The 19,323-nt window shown below is 36.1% G+C and overlaps 1 protein-coding gene across 1 annotated transcript in view; it reads left to right on the top strand.

Moving 5' to 3' along the window:
• RPGR (retinitis pigmentosa GTPase regulator) overlaps positions 1-19,323 on the top strand; it is a 38,099-nt gene that overhangs the window by 3,124 nt on the left and 15,652 nt on the right. Inside the window, exons 3-7 of the mRNA XM_056497733.1 lie at positions 6,131-6,223; positions 8,773-8,835; positions 10,374-10,532; positions 11,948-12,097; positions 17,008-17,166. Of these exons, the coding sequence (XP_056353708.1) occupies positions 6,131-6,223; positions 8,773-8,835; positions 10,374-10,532; positions 11,948-12,097; positions 17,008-17,166 (624 nt within the window). The remainder of the gene's footprint in view (positions 1-6,130; positions 6,224-8,772; positions 8,836-10,373; positions 10,533-11,947; positions 12,098-17,007; positions 17,167-19,323) is intronic.

Genomic DNA, 19,323 nt, shown 5'->3' with positions numbered 1-19,323 from the left:
GTTACATGTATTGTATCATGGAAGTAACAGTAACTGCTGAACACCACAAGTTCACTAGAAATCTCCTTGAAACAATAAATACAATTGTGTCTCTCCAACGAAGCTTGGAATTACTGTTAACTGTCAGATGAAAATAACCCTTGAAAGAGCAATTCAATAAAGCATTTCAGAAAATTCCTACAGAAAACCAAAAATAAATGGAAAAGGCATTTAAAGAAACTCCAGTGTAATAGAGGGAGCATTATTAATGTTTTGTTCTTTTCTTTGAAGTGATGGAAACAATACTCATTAAGGAATTTGTTAATTTTATTTTACATGGAAGGGGCTTCTCTTCTGGGGATGATCATATGTGTTGATTGTATTGACAGTCAACTGCTGACAGATAATAGGACTGTGTTGTTGAAAACAAATATGTGCATTTTCAGGGCTTTTAAAATTGGAATGTCGTTAATGCTTATCAATATCCAATTGGTCATTGTTTATTAAATAATTTCCTGAGGGTTTCTTGCAGTGTTCACAAGCAATATTGAAGATGTTGAATTTTTAGAAAGAACTATTCCAGGCAAGATAAAAAAGCCTCTAGATTTCATGGGCTGCAGAACACCCTGAGGTGAAATTACGTGATGAATTTTTCAAGCCTAACTTCACAGAAGATGAATTATACATTAATAGTTTATTTGGAGCAAAGCTTGACACTTTTTCTTGGATTGTACCAATAATATTAAATTACCTGTTGCATTAAATTAATCCAGATGTAACCTGGGGCACTGTGGCATTTTGCTTTTGCATTTACTTTTTGCATATACTTTTTTATGTCCACACCCAGTTTGAAATAACACAAGTATAGTTCTATGTTTAAACCAGTTGATTTAAATTGCCTGCCAGCATGTGCTGGGCCAGCACTGTTAACCCCAGTCAGCAACAATCCTCTAATTCCCATATCACTGTAATAGTGACCACTTAGATAAAGCTTTTGAAGAAGTCATCTTGCAGAGATTTTCATGCAGCACTATTTCTGTACAATTTCCTCTTCTCTCCATTATTTTAGTATGTTCAGCTTGTTTCAAAAGTGTCTCTGTAGCTTGCCTTAGCAGTTGTAGTGGGCAGTTGCCTCACCAGGGGGGCTTCTGGATGATCAGATCTTTATTTCCTCAAAGCTTTTCCAGGCAAGGAACTGTAGAAGCATGAGAAAAAGACTTCTTTGGTTTCAAAAGGTTTCCTGGGTCATTGTAAATTAAAGGCAAAAGTGAGGGTAAAGTGTGGATCAATAACAAGCAAAGGTAGAGAAACTACAAGAGTCGTACAAAAAAAGTGAAGAAGGGAAAAAGAAAGCTCTTCTCCCTCATTTGTTCTTCACACCAGTGCATGTGCATGTGCACCTCACATTTCTGTTAGATGGAATTGGATGATACAGTGGAATTAAGCCTTTGAGCTGCAGTAACACCTGGAATAAATGCCCCAGAAGTGCATGCTGATAATGAGTTTACTGAGAAGGGTACAGACCTTGTGGGAAACCAGGAGCTTCTTCAGCTGAGTCTGACCTGGAAGAAATAAACATCACTGAGGAAGGAAAAGTATCTCAAGCAGGTGTGTGTTAATGCATGCTTCATTTTACTTTCACAAAATTTTCCCCCTCCTATTTTATTCCACACCTTGAAAGAGGGAGTGGGAGCTATATTTGCAGGGGACAGTGGGAATTTGAGGTAGATTAAAATTTAGAAATTTGTCAATCTTACATTTAACATGGCTCAACAGTCGTAAATAAAACAATCACTCAAACTGATACAAATCATTCCTTAATGCTGGATTTGGGCAGGAGAGACAGCTACATCTAGCAACAAATCTTGACTGAATACTAATGAGGAAAATGTACGAGAACTGATATTTAGCATTCAAACAAAATATTCAGAACCTTCAAATACTTCTTTCATCTAATCCAGCATCAGTATTCCCATATGACTTTTATAAAGACAAATGTAAAGTAAATATAAAACACTCCATCCTGTGCTTTTCTAGGTCAGGAGTTAAGAGTCCAAAATTTTATTTACATGTTGTGGCTGCATGTTTGAATTGAAGGGACCAGGGATAGTTATTTGCTGACTTTTAGTTGGCTTGCTGAGCTAGTTGAAGAAATGTTTTCTTCTCCAGGAAGGAAGTTTGGGATTGAAATCTGTATTTCTTTATTCTTTTGCTGTCTGCCATTGGCATAACCTTGATTAAAATGTCCAAGCAACTGTCTTCTTTAAGTTTTTGATCCAGTCATGAACAATATATATTCCAGCATCACTTGTAACATACTTCATAATGATTCTTGCCTCATTTTTGTATTTTTTGATCCAAGAATACTGGTAGACCATTCCCTACATCTTCTATAACTGCAGACTTTGGAAAGCAATTAATTCATCCTTGTGGGAGCTGGTATGAAGAAATATGAATATGCGTGTTTTCAGAATCTCCTTCTTTATTCCTGTGTATTAAATTTTCTTTTCTACAAAACTCTTAAATTTAACAGCTGTCTCATTGTTTATTTGCCTTAATTAGAGTATCCTAGGCAGCTTTACCACATTTAATCAAAGAGACTGATCCTGTTCACAAGGTGAAAAATGTTTATGAAAGAAGACACCTTTTCTGAACTCAGTGCTCTGGAGAGAATTGAAGCCCCCAACACAAGAAGGCAGAAGGAAAGAAAGAAGTGTCAATTATAAAAGTGGGAATGAAAAGAAGTGCATATGGAACCATAATTTCAGGTTTTTTAAGGCATTAAACATTCAACAAAGAGACCTTGGAATCTCTCCAAGGTGTTTTGTCACCAGTTTTCTTGCATTTTTTCTGCTTACCAGTAGGTCATCAGAGCATGGTACAGTATTTTTTGCATCAACTGCAAGGAGAGGATGAGAAAGATTAGTACACATTTGGGTCGATGTATATGAGCAAGCAACGTACTGTACTGGTTTTGCTTGTGTGATACCAAATGTCCTAAGCATGCCTGTTCTTGTTTGCACAATAAAGTTTCTGAGAATATCATGACTTGTCTAACAAAACTGATGCCACTCCTATTTCCCTGGGATCTATTTGACTTCTCTATGAGTTTTAAATCAACTGTTAATATAATTTATTCACTAAATAGCTCAAATAAAAATAATAAAAAAATAATTGTGGTGCCTTGGCATTTGCTACTCTGTACAAAATGCTACCTTTTATGTTTTATTCAGATACAATTTCTCAGAAGGATCTTGTAGTAAATATTCAAAGACTGTACATTGCTTCCCCATCTTATTTCTCTCCCACACTCATATGATTTAAAAAGAAAAAGGGAGAATATATAAAACATACCTTTAAACATAGGTAATTAGAGCACTTGGCTGCCTGCTTGGACAAAGCATATGGGATTTCAGGTGGTATTTCCAAGCTGCCCAGTGAATGCCTTTAAAAGCACTTCATGAACCAGAAGTGCACATGACTGATGGGGTTGCCAAGAATCACAGTTGTGAAAGCAGCTATTCATGAGAAATGAGGTGGGAGACAATCTCTCACTGAAGTGTCCCACAAAACCTCTGTTGTTACACATGGATGTGTCTTGTGGCTTTCCTGGTAGCCCTGATTTGCTGTTGGTGAAATATCTGCTGGTGTACCTACCAGTGAATACATACTTGGGAGAAATACTCTAGTTTTTCTTCAGGATAAAGGTGGAGACTACTGTTGGATCACCACAACAGTGTGAGTAGGCCTTTTCCTTATAATCTGTTGTTTCCCTCCTGCTAAGAGTCACAGTCTTACTGTGCTGGACCTGTCTTGTGCCAGTCATTCCACCTGGCACATGGCCACAGTCTGGATGATAGCACCAAAGTGGAAACTAAAACCCAAGAGCAATTTGAGTTTATGAAATTTTGAAATTTCATCCTTGCCTATTTGTCTGCTGTTGGATTCAGTGCACCTGGGTGATGGCTGGGTTATCTCAGTATGCAGTTGTGAAAATTATGCCTTCTGCATACAAAATATTACTGAATTTCTTGGCCAGCTTAGAATGAATCATATCTCTTCCAAAACTTGATTTGCTGTACGGACTGAGAAACATTGCTTCATTACAAGTATTTGTTTAGGTTCCTCTGTAGTGCCTATTAATTCTCATTCTCTTTCTAAATTAACTGCTTCCCAGAATTATTATTTTCTGTTATACTCCTAGGATACCTGAAGTTATAAAAGGCTGTCACTCAGTTGTAAAAGAATGTGAAAAAATTCCTCTCATCTATTAAGCTCCTTGACTTACAAAGCAATGCCTGACAATTTAAAGACTGATATAAAACCCAGCAGATTATAGGATGAAAAGCATGACCTTGTTTGAATTTTGCATGGATAAAAGAGAATGTTCTTAAATTGAATTAGGGCAGCTTGGCATCATACTCCCACAGAAGTACTGCTGTCTTAGGAAAGCAGTTGGAAAGTGTAAAGCAAGGATACAAGGAAGCCATGCCAATATAGCATAGATGTCATTTGCTGATAAAAATCCTTTCTGTTAAGGTGTGTTTGCTGTCAGGGACAGCTCTGCATATGTTTGGCATGATTGCATTGTCAAAATTAGGAAGGAGATATAAATGCTGTTAGTAGAACACTGTGAGCATGAACTTGAGTTCTGCCTTTCTTCCCTTCCAGCTTTCTTTGAAAGACATAATATTGAGACATAGCCCCACATGCCAAGAATTACAATTAACAATTTGATTTGGATTATAGTTACCAGTTATAGTTAAGCATTGGTGCGGGTTTTTTTTTTTTCTTTTTAACTATGTGGTTATATTTAAGAAAATGAATGGATATTTTTATTAGAACAGGTTTTTTTTGGTAATATTCAAAACATTGCAATGTGATATTTCAAAGTCTCTGTAAATCATAATCAGAACTTTCACTGAGAACAGTCATATTATTTTGGCATTATTAAATGGAATTGCTATTATGGATTGTGGTTGTGGTTATTATAGATGATGAGGGTGACAAGCTCTATGACCAAATTACTGTTGAGGGTGACAACATGATGGAGTCTAATGTACAAAGCTCTGCAGACCTTCAGAAGTAAACAAGGTCCTTTTAATTCTTGTAAAAGGGTAGGGGTTTGGGGAGAGGATGTTGTTTTGTTGTGGGGTTTTTGATAAATCAGTTTCTATTGTTTTTCAAAGATTTCTGTTTGAACACGGATTTTGTTTTCCAGCAGCTTTAGAGCAACTTTACAGCTTTAGAAGATGTGATAGTTTTAAAAATAAAATTAAATTAATTCATTCTAAGATATTGTCAGTAGTCAGTTTTGGTTAGTTTTCATCCCAGATGACAAAATTCTCATCTGTTCATATACCAGCCTCAGAAATAGCACTGGTTGTTCAGAATTATAACAGTTCATTGTTTGCAATCATCAAATGTGCAAGTCCAATATCACATCATAGGGATTTCTGAAAGGTGATTCTAGCATTGGCCCTGTTGAACATTTGTAACCTAATGTTTGCATTTAGGTTTGCAAAACTCTCTGACTGCATGGTGGATTTCTGCATTCTGTCTTTATATTCAGAATAACAAATTAATACAGTTTGTGAAAATTTACCAGAAATGACATTTGATGGAAATGCATATTTTTAAATTATTTTAAGAGAAGACATTTAGCAGTAAAAGAAATATCCCACCCTAAACAATAAAATAAGCCAAATACTGTGAATTTGTACTTGTATTTATCAAACAGCTGCATTATTCGTCTTTGGGATAAAAGATGTGAGCGCTCAGTTAGGTGTGCTGTTATTTTTAGGGAGGCCTATAGATACTGTGGTCTGCCCAAAAGTACATCTTGTTTTCTGAAGAGCACTTCATCTGTGCTGTAATTAAAGATGAGGGTGTTTCTTCTTCTGGCTGGGGATTTCTTATTTAAACAATGCAATTACTATTTTTGAATTGTAAAATCACAGGGATTTTATTTGTTGTTAATTATTTGTGTATTAAAATCACAATTAATTATTGTTTACACTTATGTATTGAATTGCCTAAACTTAAAATTACATTAAAAAGGAAGTAATAAGTTCATTGTGAGTGAATGACCATCTTGTCTTGAGTGAGATATTCAAACCCTTGTATGGATTTTGTCTGTGATTTTTTTCAGGAAAAGGCAAACTCTATATGTTTGGCAGTAATGACTGGGGCCAGTTAGGACTAGGATCGAAGAACACTGTCTGCAAACCAACGTGTGTTAAAGGTTTGTGTGATTTTTCCTTTTTGCCTTTCTTTTGTTTGCCTTTTTGAAAGAAGACCCTTACAAAGAAGTACTTTGTAGGATGCAATTCCAAAATAACTGATTCTTTATTCATCATGTCTACACATTACTGCACAAGATCATGAAGGTGGCTCAAAGGGATCCCTTATTGATTTTCCATTACTTCAGATTCTTAGTCCTTTTGCATCTGAGGATTACTTCAGATACATAGAATCCTATCATTTTTGAGGGCTCTGACTTTATGTAGTATTTGCCTATTCTGACAGTCCACACCTTCATTTTTTACTGCAGACAATAATCAGATGCTTGGTCTCTGCATTGTCTGTGCGTTAGAAATCATAATTCCAGCAGTCTTGTGTAACCTCTGTGTCGTTGTTTTCTTAGCAACTTTGTAAATGAAAAAAAATCCGTCAGAAACTTTTCACAAGTACTGCTACATTTTAACAAGTATAAGAAATGCCCAAGGGGGCATAAATGTTAATACGTTTTTATGAGGCAGTAGAATAAATTCTTGTATTCTTTCACGTGTTGGAAAATATGCTTTCATTGCACTGTGATCTTCTTGATCTTTCCTAGCTGTTTTTATCTTGTCAAACAAAGCTAAGTCAATACTTTTCCCTATCCCTTTACTTATGTCAAGTCAGATCTATACCATTAACACATTTCTTTTCACTATTAAATGTTTATCTTCACTCTTTCTGCCAGCAGATCGATCTGTTAGCTTATTGTTAAAAACAAATTATCCTGCTTGTTCAAACTCTGTTCTTCCTGATTTAGTTTATTCTACTGTCTTTTATTTGCTCCTTCTTCCATCTCTTTTCAGATGGAGAATGCAGCTACTCTCAGGTACACATCTTCTGTCAGCCATGTGAGAGATTGATTCTTACCTTGGCTTAAATAGATTTGGTTTCAAGTTTTGGATTTGCCATTGAATTGCTATGGAGAATAAAAGGTTAAGAGAAGATGCCAGCATTTCAAACCAGAGCTGGCATCCATTGAAAAAAGTCAAAAGGGGGTGTCTTTTTTCTCTTGGCAGTAGACAGCAGGAGGAACTCCTGGAATTTTTCATTAGCCTTTGGTCATCACTTTGCCTTGGGAATGGGGTTGCAATCACACTTTTCATTTTATGCTTGGAGCCAGCTGCTTGTGTCTGCATGTTTTTTGAGAAAATATTTTATGAGACTTGATTGGAGAATAAGGAAATTGGTTATGAAAAATCACCAGCAACATTGTAAATATAGCATGTCTCATAACATACAATTGGTTAGCCTAAGTGGGAGGAAGTTTAGGGAGGACAGGTTTCTGAAGAGCTTATTAAGATCATCTCTGAAGTTGAAGAGTGTTGGGATGTAAAAATTGTAGGAAGAAGCCTCCATTGGAAATGTTATGGTTCTAGCCTGATGGTAGTTGTTGGTGTTGGATAGAAGGGCTGAATTTGATAGAGGAAGCTGAATTTGGACAAACTAAGTTTATATCTGTGTGATAGACCAGGGGCAGTTCATGCTTAAACTCATAGGTTTGTTTGGTGACTTGGTAAAAGGGACCTTAATCTGGATGTTGAAGAGCTGATGAAAGTTGATCTGGAAGAGCTGAAAAAGGGTGTGTGAAATGGATGATTGCTGTTGTCTTTGTTATGGACTAGTGCAGTGGAAAATCAATTAAAGATTTATTATGTAAAAATAATCCTGGTTTAGAGCATTGTGTAGGGTACATGGACATGACTGAGAGAAGATAATTTGTTGACAGTGAACAGTCACTGGAGCAAGGATGGAAAAGTCAGGAGACATTTTTCCTCTCTATTTCTGAAATGGAGTGCACTTGTCACAGGAGAAGAGGAACCTCTTCTATTCTCTCTTTCCTACCAAAATAACTCCTGACTCCCCTCACATACATTCCCAGTCTTTCAAAGTGACCAGACTGCAGGGAAGTGCATGCCATGGCACTCTCATTCGTGGTAACTCAGCTGAAATTGAGACAGGATGACACATGCAAAAAATGTAGGCACTAGTCCAGGTAGGGCTGCCCTTGGCAACTGAGGTCAGTGATCAGGAAGTGATCAGAACAGAGCAGAAAAGGAATGTGAGCACAACAAAGGGAGGTAGGGATGGTAAGAAAAGGAGCAGGATGGCTTCAAAGATTTATATAGTGGGAAAACTCTAAGAGGAAAGTAACATTACCACTGTTAATGAACACTGAAGACAGCCTAAATCATTAATTTTATCCTGCAACTTAATGTATGCTTTGAGGCATTTCCCATAAATGGCAAATTCCAGGGACTGTGACATGAAGTAACCATCATTAAGTTGAGTGTTTTAAGTTTTTAAGGTTTGACCTATTTTCTTATCTTTGGGGAATACTGATTTGATAAGTCATGTGCTAGATTCAAATGGGCAGCAAATCTTGTAATAATTCTGTGGGTAAAAATGTGAAAAGAAGATATCAGAGCTCCCTCTAGAGCACAGAACATTTTGTTGTTGAACCAGATATCAGTTTGTTTGTAACTTTCCCCCCTCTTTGGTTTTAATTCTTAGCTTTAAAACCAGAAAAACCAAAACTTGCTGTTTGTGGAAGAAACCACACTTTAGTTTACACAGGTATGTAACCTCTATTTCATACACATTCAAGATATGTTTCTTCCTTTGCTTCTATGCTAAATTGCATTTGGAACTCTGGAAGTGTTGAAGAAGAAAAAAAATAAGATGGGTCTTCTAAAACTTAGGAGTTTAACATCCAATTCTTCGAATTTTTTAGAATTTTTTAGAATTTTTTAATTTATTCTGAGCAAATGCATTTATAAACTAATGTTAGATAGTTTCCTAGTAATAGAAATATGGAAAAATTTCTTGCTGGCATTTGAGATGTAGCTAACAATTATGAATATTTCCTTTAAGCCCTCTAAAGATATATTGTTATTTTTATATGCATCTGTACTCAAATTTACCTTTGATAAATTATCTTTATTTGTGTGAAGTTACATATTTGAATAAATATAATAGAAGTGAATGTTTACAAGTCTTCAAATTTTGTTGCATTTTTGGTTATACAACATAGACTGCTATTTCAGTGACAAGTTGCTTTATTAAGCTATAAATAAATAAACTGTAAATTTAAACTTAAAAATAAATTTGTAGAGACACAGTGTACAGAGAATTTATGAAGGTTCTTGTCATGCTTCTATAATTTATGTAATGGAATAGCCACATTTGTGGTTCCAATCTTTTGACTTTCAGTAATGTTGTAAAGAGGATTGTTTGATTATTAGGAGGTTTATATATATGGAGACCCTGAACAATGTAAATAAGATTGTTAGAATAAAACAGAACATATTAATAACAATCAAGTATGCAAGACTGCACAGGGTAAATATTAGTCACCTTTGGTGTACATGCTGGCTAGATAATTTGTGGCCTTTTATAAATTATATGTCAGTTTATTTATCACATTTCTGTTTGGTTCTTGTTTATTAATAGGCTGTATCTGTTTGTTCATAGATGAGCACTTTAGATGTGAAGCATACTAAAATTAAAAATATAAATTTTAAAGTTCTCTGAAGTTGAGAGTATCTGTCATCAGTGTTAAATTCAAGATTCTAAAAAATACCTCGTTAATTAAATTGGAAGTTATTTAAATATTAAAATAAGTAAAATATTTCTAATAAAAAACTAAGTAGAATTATATTTCATTCACAGTACTCAAAGCTATCAAGTTATTAATGTCTTTAATTAACAAACTGATACAACTTCAGTTTTTCTTTTGTGTGACATCATCCACCCTTTTCTTCCCACTTTAACTCAAAATATACATTATTTGTGGAAGGAGCTGCTTCTAGCTGCCAGGGTTACTGGTAGTCATTTTCTCAGAGCTCTTGCAGAACTTCCAATCACATTTATTTTTACATCAGTCTCCAGAATGGTGGGAAATGCAGTCTAAATACATATAAGGCCTTTAGGAAGTTGTGCTCCAAGTGTGTGCAGGAAAACCTTGCAAGCTACAACAAAAACTGCTAATTTCAGCTGGAGGGTGTTTCAGCACAACAGACTCTAACATTTTTGTGATGTTTTCTCCATTGAAAATTCAATTACCTGCTCTGGTTTCTTCTTTCTGTGTATTACCTGTGCTTTTCTGCATGCAGAAAAAGGAAATGTCTATGCTGCTGGAGGAAACAGTGAAGGCCAGTTGGGATTAGGTGACACAGAGGAAAGGACCATGTTTCATTTAGTTAGTTTTTTTACCAACCAGCACAAGATCAAGCAACTATCAGCTGGATCATACACCTCAGCAGCAGTAACTGGTGAGAGCAACTGCTAATAAAATCTATTTGTGTGTGTCCAACCTGGTTCCAGGAAGACATTTAATCCAGAATTCTGTCTGCATATGTAGGTGCGTTTTCTGTCTTCACCGTCTCTTTCCTTGGTGCCATAGTCATTTTTTGACAGCCAATTGCCTGTTTTAACAGTCTGGTAAGGGATGTGAGTCTCATTAACTTCTTACAGTTTTTGTGAAAGTTTAGTAGAAACACTAAAAGTTTATTTCCAGAGAAAAGCAGCTACAAAGCATGAATCCTATGAAAACTAAGCATCTCTAATTCCACTTGTTACTGCAACTATTGTGGTCCATTGGCACAGACTGCACAGATGTTCCATTCCTTACTAATTCTGGGAAAGGCTGAGCCTCTCACCTGTTCCTCAGGTGGCAGAATTATACTAATCATACATCACAACCTGCTGAAATCCACACAGTCACAATACTTCCAGTCACTGGGTGGTCCTTTATTGCCATATAATGCAATTTTTCAAGTCTTGCTGTAAAGCAGTTTTTTCTGTACCTGTTTAGGGTAAGTTATTGAGGCTGTAATTTCAGAACTTGAGAGAGATGCTAGCCTGCTTGTTTGGTTTTTGGTATATTTTATGGCAATTGCTGACATTCTCCTGAGATTTTTAGGACAATTTTGAATTATTTTAGCTCCTAACACCACCTCAGTAGCACTGTTGGTGATATTTTTTTTATTCAAAACTTACTCACTAGTAAGAAATACACATAGAGAAGACCTTATCTCTTTTAGAAGACTTTTCATGTTGTTCACTTCCTTTTTTGGTTGTTTGGTTTGGTTGTGGGTTTTGTTTTGTTTTTTTGTTTTTTTTTTTACTGTTGCCTTTGGTCTTTGTTTCAGTAGAAGTTGGTCTTAATAAATCTGGAACATTTACTAGTTTAAGGAAAGCAAAATGAATCAATATAACCACCTGTGAGGAGAACTGAAAGATAAGGCATGAATAAGTGGGATGCCTACCAAAGTCAGAACAGAGAATAAGTTTGGAAAAATGAGAAAGGGGTGACTTGCACCTAGAAATGAGAAGATGCCTTAAATTCTCTGTAATATTTTCATATTGACTTTTGACAACTGAATTGCCTCACTCAGTCTTCCTCTGTCTGAAGGAATGTTTTTTACATAGTACTTTTTAGTTGGTATTTATGGACTAGCACTGGTTTGTGTGTAAGTGTTCTGGATCACTTTTGAAAAGCTTAAGGAAAACCCTCTTATTTCCAACTCCTTTTTCTTCATTGTGCTAAATGATCATTTTATATCCTTGAGATCATGACATTCAGTTGTATCTGTATACTGAATTTCTGAAATGCACTTCAATAAATATATTCACTTTTAATTAGTTTTTGTTCTTATTCTAATAACTATCCATGTCTTCATTGTAGAGGATGGGCAGCTCTTTGTGTGGGGTGATAATTCAGAAGGTCAGATTGGCCTGGCCAGTGAAGCCTCTGTCAGTATCCCCTGTAAAGTGGATATTGGAAAACCTATTTCCTTTGTATCCTGTGGATATTATCATTCTGCCCTGATTACAGGTAAGAGAATGGAAATAGAGGTTAGTGGAGACAAGACAGTGGTTTTCAAATAGTTCTTTGAGACCTGATACCCTATAGTTGTTAAAAACTGCCATGTGACAGAAAGCCTCCTATGTAGTTTTGTATCACACAGAGAGAAAAAACTTGCAGTTAATTTTCTGCATTTGCTCATTGTTGTATGAAAGTATATTAGAAAGAGTGAAATATCTGATCACAGTTTGTTTTCATAGAGGTTATCACATATATTTTGGATTAAAACTATGGTTTCAAAAATCTAACTTTTTTGAGATTATTTTTCTTATGATCACATAAACTTCATCTTCTCTAGAAATATCAATATTGAACTGAGTTGCTATGTTATGAAAACAAATTAATCCTGTTAGAAGTAAAAGATTGTTGTCCAAGTTGGTTGTTCAGTCTTAAAATTTCAGTTTTGAAGTCAGTTAAACTAGCAGTATGTGATATGAGGAGAAGGAATGTTGTCTAAACAGTGAGCTGTTGTCTAATCACCAAACCACACCACCTCCCTGTTGCTTTCCACCTCTCTCTTCCCAACTCTCCATTGGTTTATAAAGTGAAGTTCCACTCATCTTTTAATAATGCCAGTATGGATGAATTATCAGCCAGTATTGATGGCATTATGTATGAGCAGCTATGAATTCCTCTCAGCCATATAGATTTACATTATTAAACTTTACTGTTTGGTCCCCTAAGAGTAGTTAAAGATTTCAAAGGATCAATAGTTTTGATTGTAAAGCTTTTAATGGGTACCCAGGAGCTATTCCATCAGATACCTTTCCCAGATTACTTGATAAATGTTGTTTTTCCACATACAATATCTATATTGCTGTCTGAGAACATGCTGTTAACAGAATGAGAGCTTGCTACAGTGGACAAATATTAATTAGGTGTTATGCTAGTAGTGTGCAACTTTTATTACAAATGCTTTATTACAGTAAATGGATTAAGTGTCTGGGGCTGATCAGGGCCTCAGCACCTGTTAGGAAAAATACAGCTTTGTGGATTCAGAATAAATGGGGAGGAAAAAGATACTTGCTTCAAGGATATAGTAATAATGTGTGTATCTCTGCCTTTGAGCCAAGAGCTGGATGTCCAGGAGTGCAGCAGGATGTCACAAAAGTTCTCATTAGTAGAGGGTTGGGGACAAACATCTAAGAGTAAAGAGAGAACAGTGTGTGCCAAGTGCCCTAAGGAAGTGGAAACTTTTAATGGAAGGGGATTAGAAAAAAAGGCTTAGCTTTGTACCTGGTTAAGAAAAATGTAGCTTCTTCAAATATTAATAGGAAGAATGAACTGGTTATCACCTGTGAAAATTAGGAGTTGTTGAACCTGTTATTACTTAAACAGGCCTGAGTATGAGATGGAAAACCTTAAATTTCAGTCTTAATATCTGCAAGTCTTGCATGAATTAGGTTCAGTCTGTGTCACTAAAGTTACTGACACACACATGGCCTTCTTTGTGGCTGAAGCATAAACTTTTAAATTAATTTCCTTTGGCCCCTTGCCAACAGTTTTATTTGACTATACTTCAACTACTGTGGAAATTTAGTAATGAACATCCAAGTACTTTTATAGAATTGATTTTCTGTTACACTGCTGTCAGTGTGTATCCACATAGTGTTTAAAAATTAACTTTATGCATTTATTCTGACTATACCATAGTCATGGGATGTGTTACTTATCAGTTATTAGAATTCTGTAGAATTACCACATTTTGATTTTTAGACATCTAAGAATACACAATCTTTAATAGTGTAACATATTTGCAGGATTTAAGACTTGGCAAATGCTGTCAGACTGAACTGATGAGCATGGCACCATATGGCTCCCCTTCTTAATATGTTTTAAGTTTGACATAAGGTGTACACTGGCTGAAAAACCTGTTGGGAGCACAGGCATATCTGGGTTAAAACTAAAAGGTGGCTCATGAGGGCACTAGAAAACATTGTGTGGACACAGAGTGCCCTCTCCAGGGCAGGATGTTCATTAATAAGAGAGTTTTGAATAAAAAGGTGGTGAAGTATAGATTCTAGCTTTTTTTTTTTTCTTCTTTTTAAACTGAAATTCTTATTTCTTTGACCTTGCTGGGTTTTAGAAAATTTCTTTTTAGTAGGCTTTTATTTTTAAGGTGTTTAACTGCTATAAAGCCAAGAGCAATGCCTCTTATAGTTCCAAAAGGATGATGTCACCCTTCTTCCTTCTGCTTTCTAGAAGGCCTTCTTTGCAGACAATAATTTAACTGCTGAACATGTGTCACCTGTATTATGCCATGTACAAAGTGGTTGTAGAATAGAAGAACAGAATAAATCCTGAATATTTTAAATAAAAAACCCCACTTCCGAAATTTAGACTAGGCACATGCACAGACAATGGCTAACTCAATTCCATGTTCAAATTAGGAACTAGTTTGATTACTCAGTTCATATTTGAAAGATAGTTGTTTGCACCTTTTCCCTCTCCTTTGCAATTGTCAAAGAGTTCCACTGAAAAGAAGTTCTTAGTCTGTAGCTTCCAGCTCTCCTTCGGATTTTTCACAGTGTACAACCCTTCCTCTCTTTTTGCAGGCTTTGGACATTTAATCCCAGTGTTAGGGTTATGTCTCAAGCAAATCAACACAGAAATAAACTGCTGGAAGAGTGTAGTAACAATTTTGGGCACTTATAGAGATCTTTACTTGTCTTTCCTTTGACCACACTCTCAAGAGGGGACAATTTTTTGGGAAGCATTAAGCTTGGCAAGCATGTACAGCTCATTTTTCCACTGCAGGAGATGGAGAGCAGGAAAAGCTGACATAGCTCACCACTGCTCTGGGTTCTAGAGCAGAATTAGATTTGTGGAAGCAGAAAGGAATTGAATATATTAGACCCCTTCAAGTGTTTCCCCTGCTTGAACTGTAACTGTAATCAAGGTAGATTATTATTGAAAAGATGTCTTTTCATAGAGAGCTTTGCAGGTTACTTGAATTATTTTTTTAATGTATTTTGTCATTATTTGGACTGGTTTAAAAATCATTCATCCCACAAACACTTCCAAGCTCTGAATTTCAGTGTTTGAGTCAGTTTTAACCAATTTGGCTCAAAAAATATTTATTATCTTTATCTTCTTTATTTATTCAAGAAATCTTAGAGTTATCCAGTTCTTTTGTCCACTCACTTTTGTCCCTCATTTGCCACCAGCCAGGTGTCTTATCTACTCCCAAATGCACATTTTCCTTTGAGGGACATTTTCCATTCACTTGTCCATTTTCTTGATCTGCTCCTGTGATTTTAAATTTAGTGAAACAAAAAATGTGCCACATTAGGCAAAGTTCAACATGTGAGTGTGACTCATAAGAGAGGATAAAATTAAACAACCAGGTTTTGTTGTGAACAGAGTGTCCTTAAAATTCAGGTGTGCTGCACACAGCACATTATGTCCTCAGCATGCACACATACTGCACTCAAAATTTATCTCGGTTTGACTGGGTTGTGTTTATGCCTGATTGCTATTTTTCATCATTTTTAGACCACTATTTGCCTAAAAGGGATGTGTAATGTATTCAAAAATTGCTTTGGTAAATGGTTTTATCTTTGTTAGCTGGATTATTAAGTGGAAAAAATGTAATAAACTTGATTAGTTTGGGAGGCTTGGCCATTTGAATCTCTAATCCTCTTAATTAGATAGTGATTGGATTAATTTTTTCAGTGCAATAGTGTTTAAAAAGGACTGCTGGTCTCTTCAAAGAGAACTGCATAAGTAGTTATCTCCCAAGTGCTTTTGGGGTTTTTTGAACTTGTTTTTAGAAATATATGGCTGATCTAAGAGTATTGGAAAAATAAAAACGTTCTAAAAAAACCAGGATTCTTTTTGTTGTATGTTTTTTTTTCTTTCTTTCCAGTAAGAATGCTTAATAAAATCTCTTTTTGTCAGCAGAATTTTGGTTACAGAAAACTTCACACTGCAGTTGATTTTTATCTTTTTAATTGGGCTACTGTTTTAGAACAGAAAATTGATGCTGATGCAAATAACAGCAAAGTATCAGCCTGTTCAGAGTATTTCTGCACATAGATATAAGAATAAAATCAGAATTAAAACAGGAAATCAAACTGAGCAGAGGAGCCTAAACATGGTCCATAGGTTTGGAATTAAAAGAAATTTAACTTTTTTGCAGCTGAGGTAATTTGCTGGTCTTAAGAACTGCAGACAGATTGAAATGACTGCAAAAAACTCTTAGAAAAGAGGTATAGGAGAATGTAGGAAAATCTGAGAAAATGAGGCTGAGGGAGGATCAGCCCTGTCAGTGTCTGCAGGGAGGGGCAGAGCACGGACCAGGCTCTGCTCCCTGGGCCCAGCAGAGGGACAGGAGGAACGGGCAGGAACTGATGGCCAGGAAGTTCCACCTGAACATGAGGAAGAATTTCTTCACTGTGCAGAGACCAAACACTGGGACAGCATTCAGAGAGGGTGTGCAGCCTCCACCACTGAAGATATTCCAGATATGTCTGGACACAATCCTGTGCCATGTGCTCTGGGATGACCCTGCTTGGTTTTCCATCAAAATTATTTTCTGTTGCAGTTCAGTTTCTTATAAGCAACTTCAGTTGACTTAAATACTGATTACAGAGGGCATTACCACCTCTCAGAAGCAGGATGTATATGGTTTTGTTTTTCCCGTGGCTACATACCTTTCAGGCAAAATACTGAATCTGGAGGGGACTAAAACCTAGCACCTTTGTGTCCCATCAAAGCAGAGTGCTTTTCACAGCTGTTTGGCCATTATGCAAAAATGTTCAGCTATCCTGTAATGTTCATACACTTTTCTGTCTTTATAATTTGTGTCTGAAGCAGTCTTGACAATCCATCCTTGCTCCTGAGTGTGTGCTGGAAACCATGCTCTGTTCTTTTCACAGGAGATGGTGAGCTCTATACTTTTGGAGAATCTGTGAATGGGAAACTGGGATTATTCCCTGAACAGCTGAAGAACAATAGAGTCCCACAGCCTGTACTGGGAATTATGGATAAGGTTAAAAAGGTTGCTTGTGGTGGAGAACACACTGTGGTGCTGACAGGTATGCAATTTAACTGGCTTTTCTTACAGCCCTGTAATTTAAACTCCATTCTAAAGAATTTACATCCCACTGAAATGCTGGATGCTGATCCTAACTGGAAGACCATTGTACACTAAGGAGGTAGAAATCCATGTACCACCCAGATAAGGCAGACCTGTGCTACACTGCCCATGTCCCTTGGCTGCAGGATGAACTTGGCCAGGTGATTTTAACAGAGGGGCTTCCAGGCAGCTCCTGGCTGAGCCCCCTTGCCTGTCCTTGCTTTTATCTGAAAGTTCAGCAGCAAGTTCCTATGTGAATGTCCTTTTTATTCAGTATAAAATGCTGAATTTATCAGTATAAATGAAGTATAGAGTTGTTTTGGATGTAAGAAAATGCTGTAAGAGCTCAAGCTGAGGTAACCTTCCATGGATAGGATCTGCACAGCATGCTGGGGTCCTTTTCAATTCCACACAGCTCGGGATTCCCAGCCTCTGAAGGGACAGGAGGTTATTGATCCTGTCTTCTTTTTCTTTATAGTCTTAGTTCCAATAAATAGCATTTTAAGAGAACTTTACATAGGCTGAGTGCCTTTCTTACTGGAATTGTAATAAACCTGCACCACCTGGTGCAACACAGATGATTGATGTTTCTTTCCTCTAAGGGGCTTGAAATTGTTATTGCAGTGAGAGGGAAATTGAGGAAAGCTTCCATTCTGTAATAAATTTAAATGCTCTTGAATATTTAGGAAGGTATGCAGGAAGTCACTTTTCAAATGGCTTCACTATCTGCTGCATGCCTGAATGGATTAAATATCTCTTATTGTGATACAGAATTTGCTTGTACCTTTCAGCAGAATCTTTAGCATAAATATGAAACTAGTACAGACATATACATTTGACATATTGTACAGGTTATGAAAATGTCAGCAAATACAACTGTTACATATTAGTTCACAGGGCCACACATAAAGTATTTGGAAAATGCTGTGTGTTACTGAACTGTTAAACAGTTGTCTCTCAGTGGTGACTGAGCTTTTCCAAGGCATACATGCAAAGCAGTGCCAGCCATTTTTCCACAAATTCTATCCTCACCTAGAGTGGTGTAGAAGCAGGAAAGGTAAGTTTGACTTTACCTGAAAAAAATAGTTAAAAAAAAAGTTCAAAAATATTAACTTTAGCTTGTAATGAATATAATATGTGTAAAACTGTATAGCCTGTAATTTTTATTTCTGCCAAAATGAAAAAGTTGTAAAACCAAGTTGGATGTATAGATATCAGTCTTTAAATCTGTATTCTGCAGGTTCTCTATAGTTGGCTCTTGACAATCTTGTGATGTGCCTTCATGGCTATGTAGCCAAAATTTTTAAAATATAACCTGAAAATCTCACTGAGGGGGATTATCACTATTATGATGTGGTGTTGTGCTGCAAGCCATTGGAAAGAGTAAAAGTGGAAGTGAAATGCTGGGAAAGATCATGTGTAGTGAGTCAAGCTGTGAGATTCTGGTTAGGTTAAAATTTCTTTGGGAAAACTATGAAGAGGAAATAGCAGTAGCCAATCCAGGAAATAATGTAAGCACTTGTCTACATTTCAATGCCTTTGTCTCCCTTCTTCCACCAACATACTTTCTTACCCTGACTGTATTCTATGTCACAAAATAAATTCCTTTATGTGAAATCACATTATCATTATTAGTGAAAAAGCTACCATAAATTTGGGACCAGCAAATGTTTAAATCATAACATTATTTTATGAGTGGTAAGGTGAAGTGTTGTAGAAAGAACTTGATTATTGTCATTGATTATTTTTGTAGCCATAAATCTGAATTCAACCAATAGATATTTTGATTTAATGGTGTTTCATGTAATAAAAAATCATTATAACCAATGACTGTTAGAGATTTAGAAGAAAGATACAGACCTGGATGCCATCATCATTATAGTGAAATCTGTACAAGAGCTAGAACAAAGAGGGAAATATAAATGCCATAGAAAAAGTGCAGTGAAGAAAATACAATAAGTATGCATGTACATAAGATTTACTTGCTTATGGAAATAAATTCTTTATTAGAAGGTAAATAAGAAAATTAGTGCTGGCTGAGCTGGTAGCTGATGATCAAAGTGTTGAGTACCAGATGACCTAGTTGAGTTACAAAAAGAGGAGAACTATATCCCCC

This window comes from Oenanthe melanoleuca, chromosome 1 (assembly GCF_029582105.1).
Source record: "Oenanthe melanoleuca isolate GR-GAL-2019-014 chromosome 1, OMel1.0, whole genome shotgun sequence".
NCBI classification, from domain to species: domain Eukaryota; kingdom Metazoa; phylum Chordata; class Aves; order Passeriformes; family Muscicapidae; genus Oenanthe; species Oenanthe melanoleuca.
This window is presented reverse-complemented; position numbering and strand designations above follow the sequence as displayed.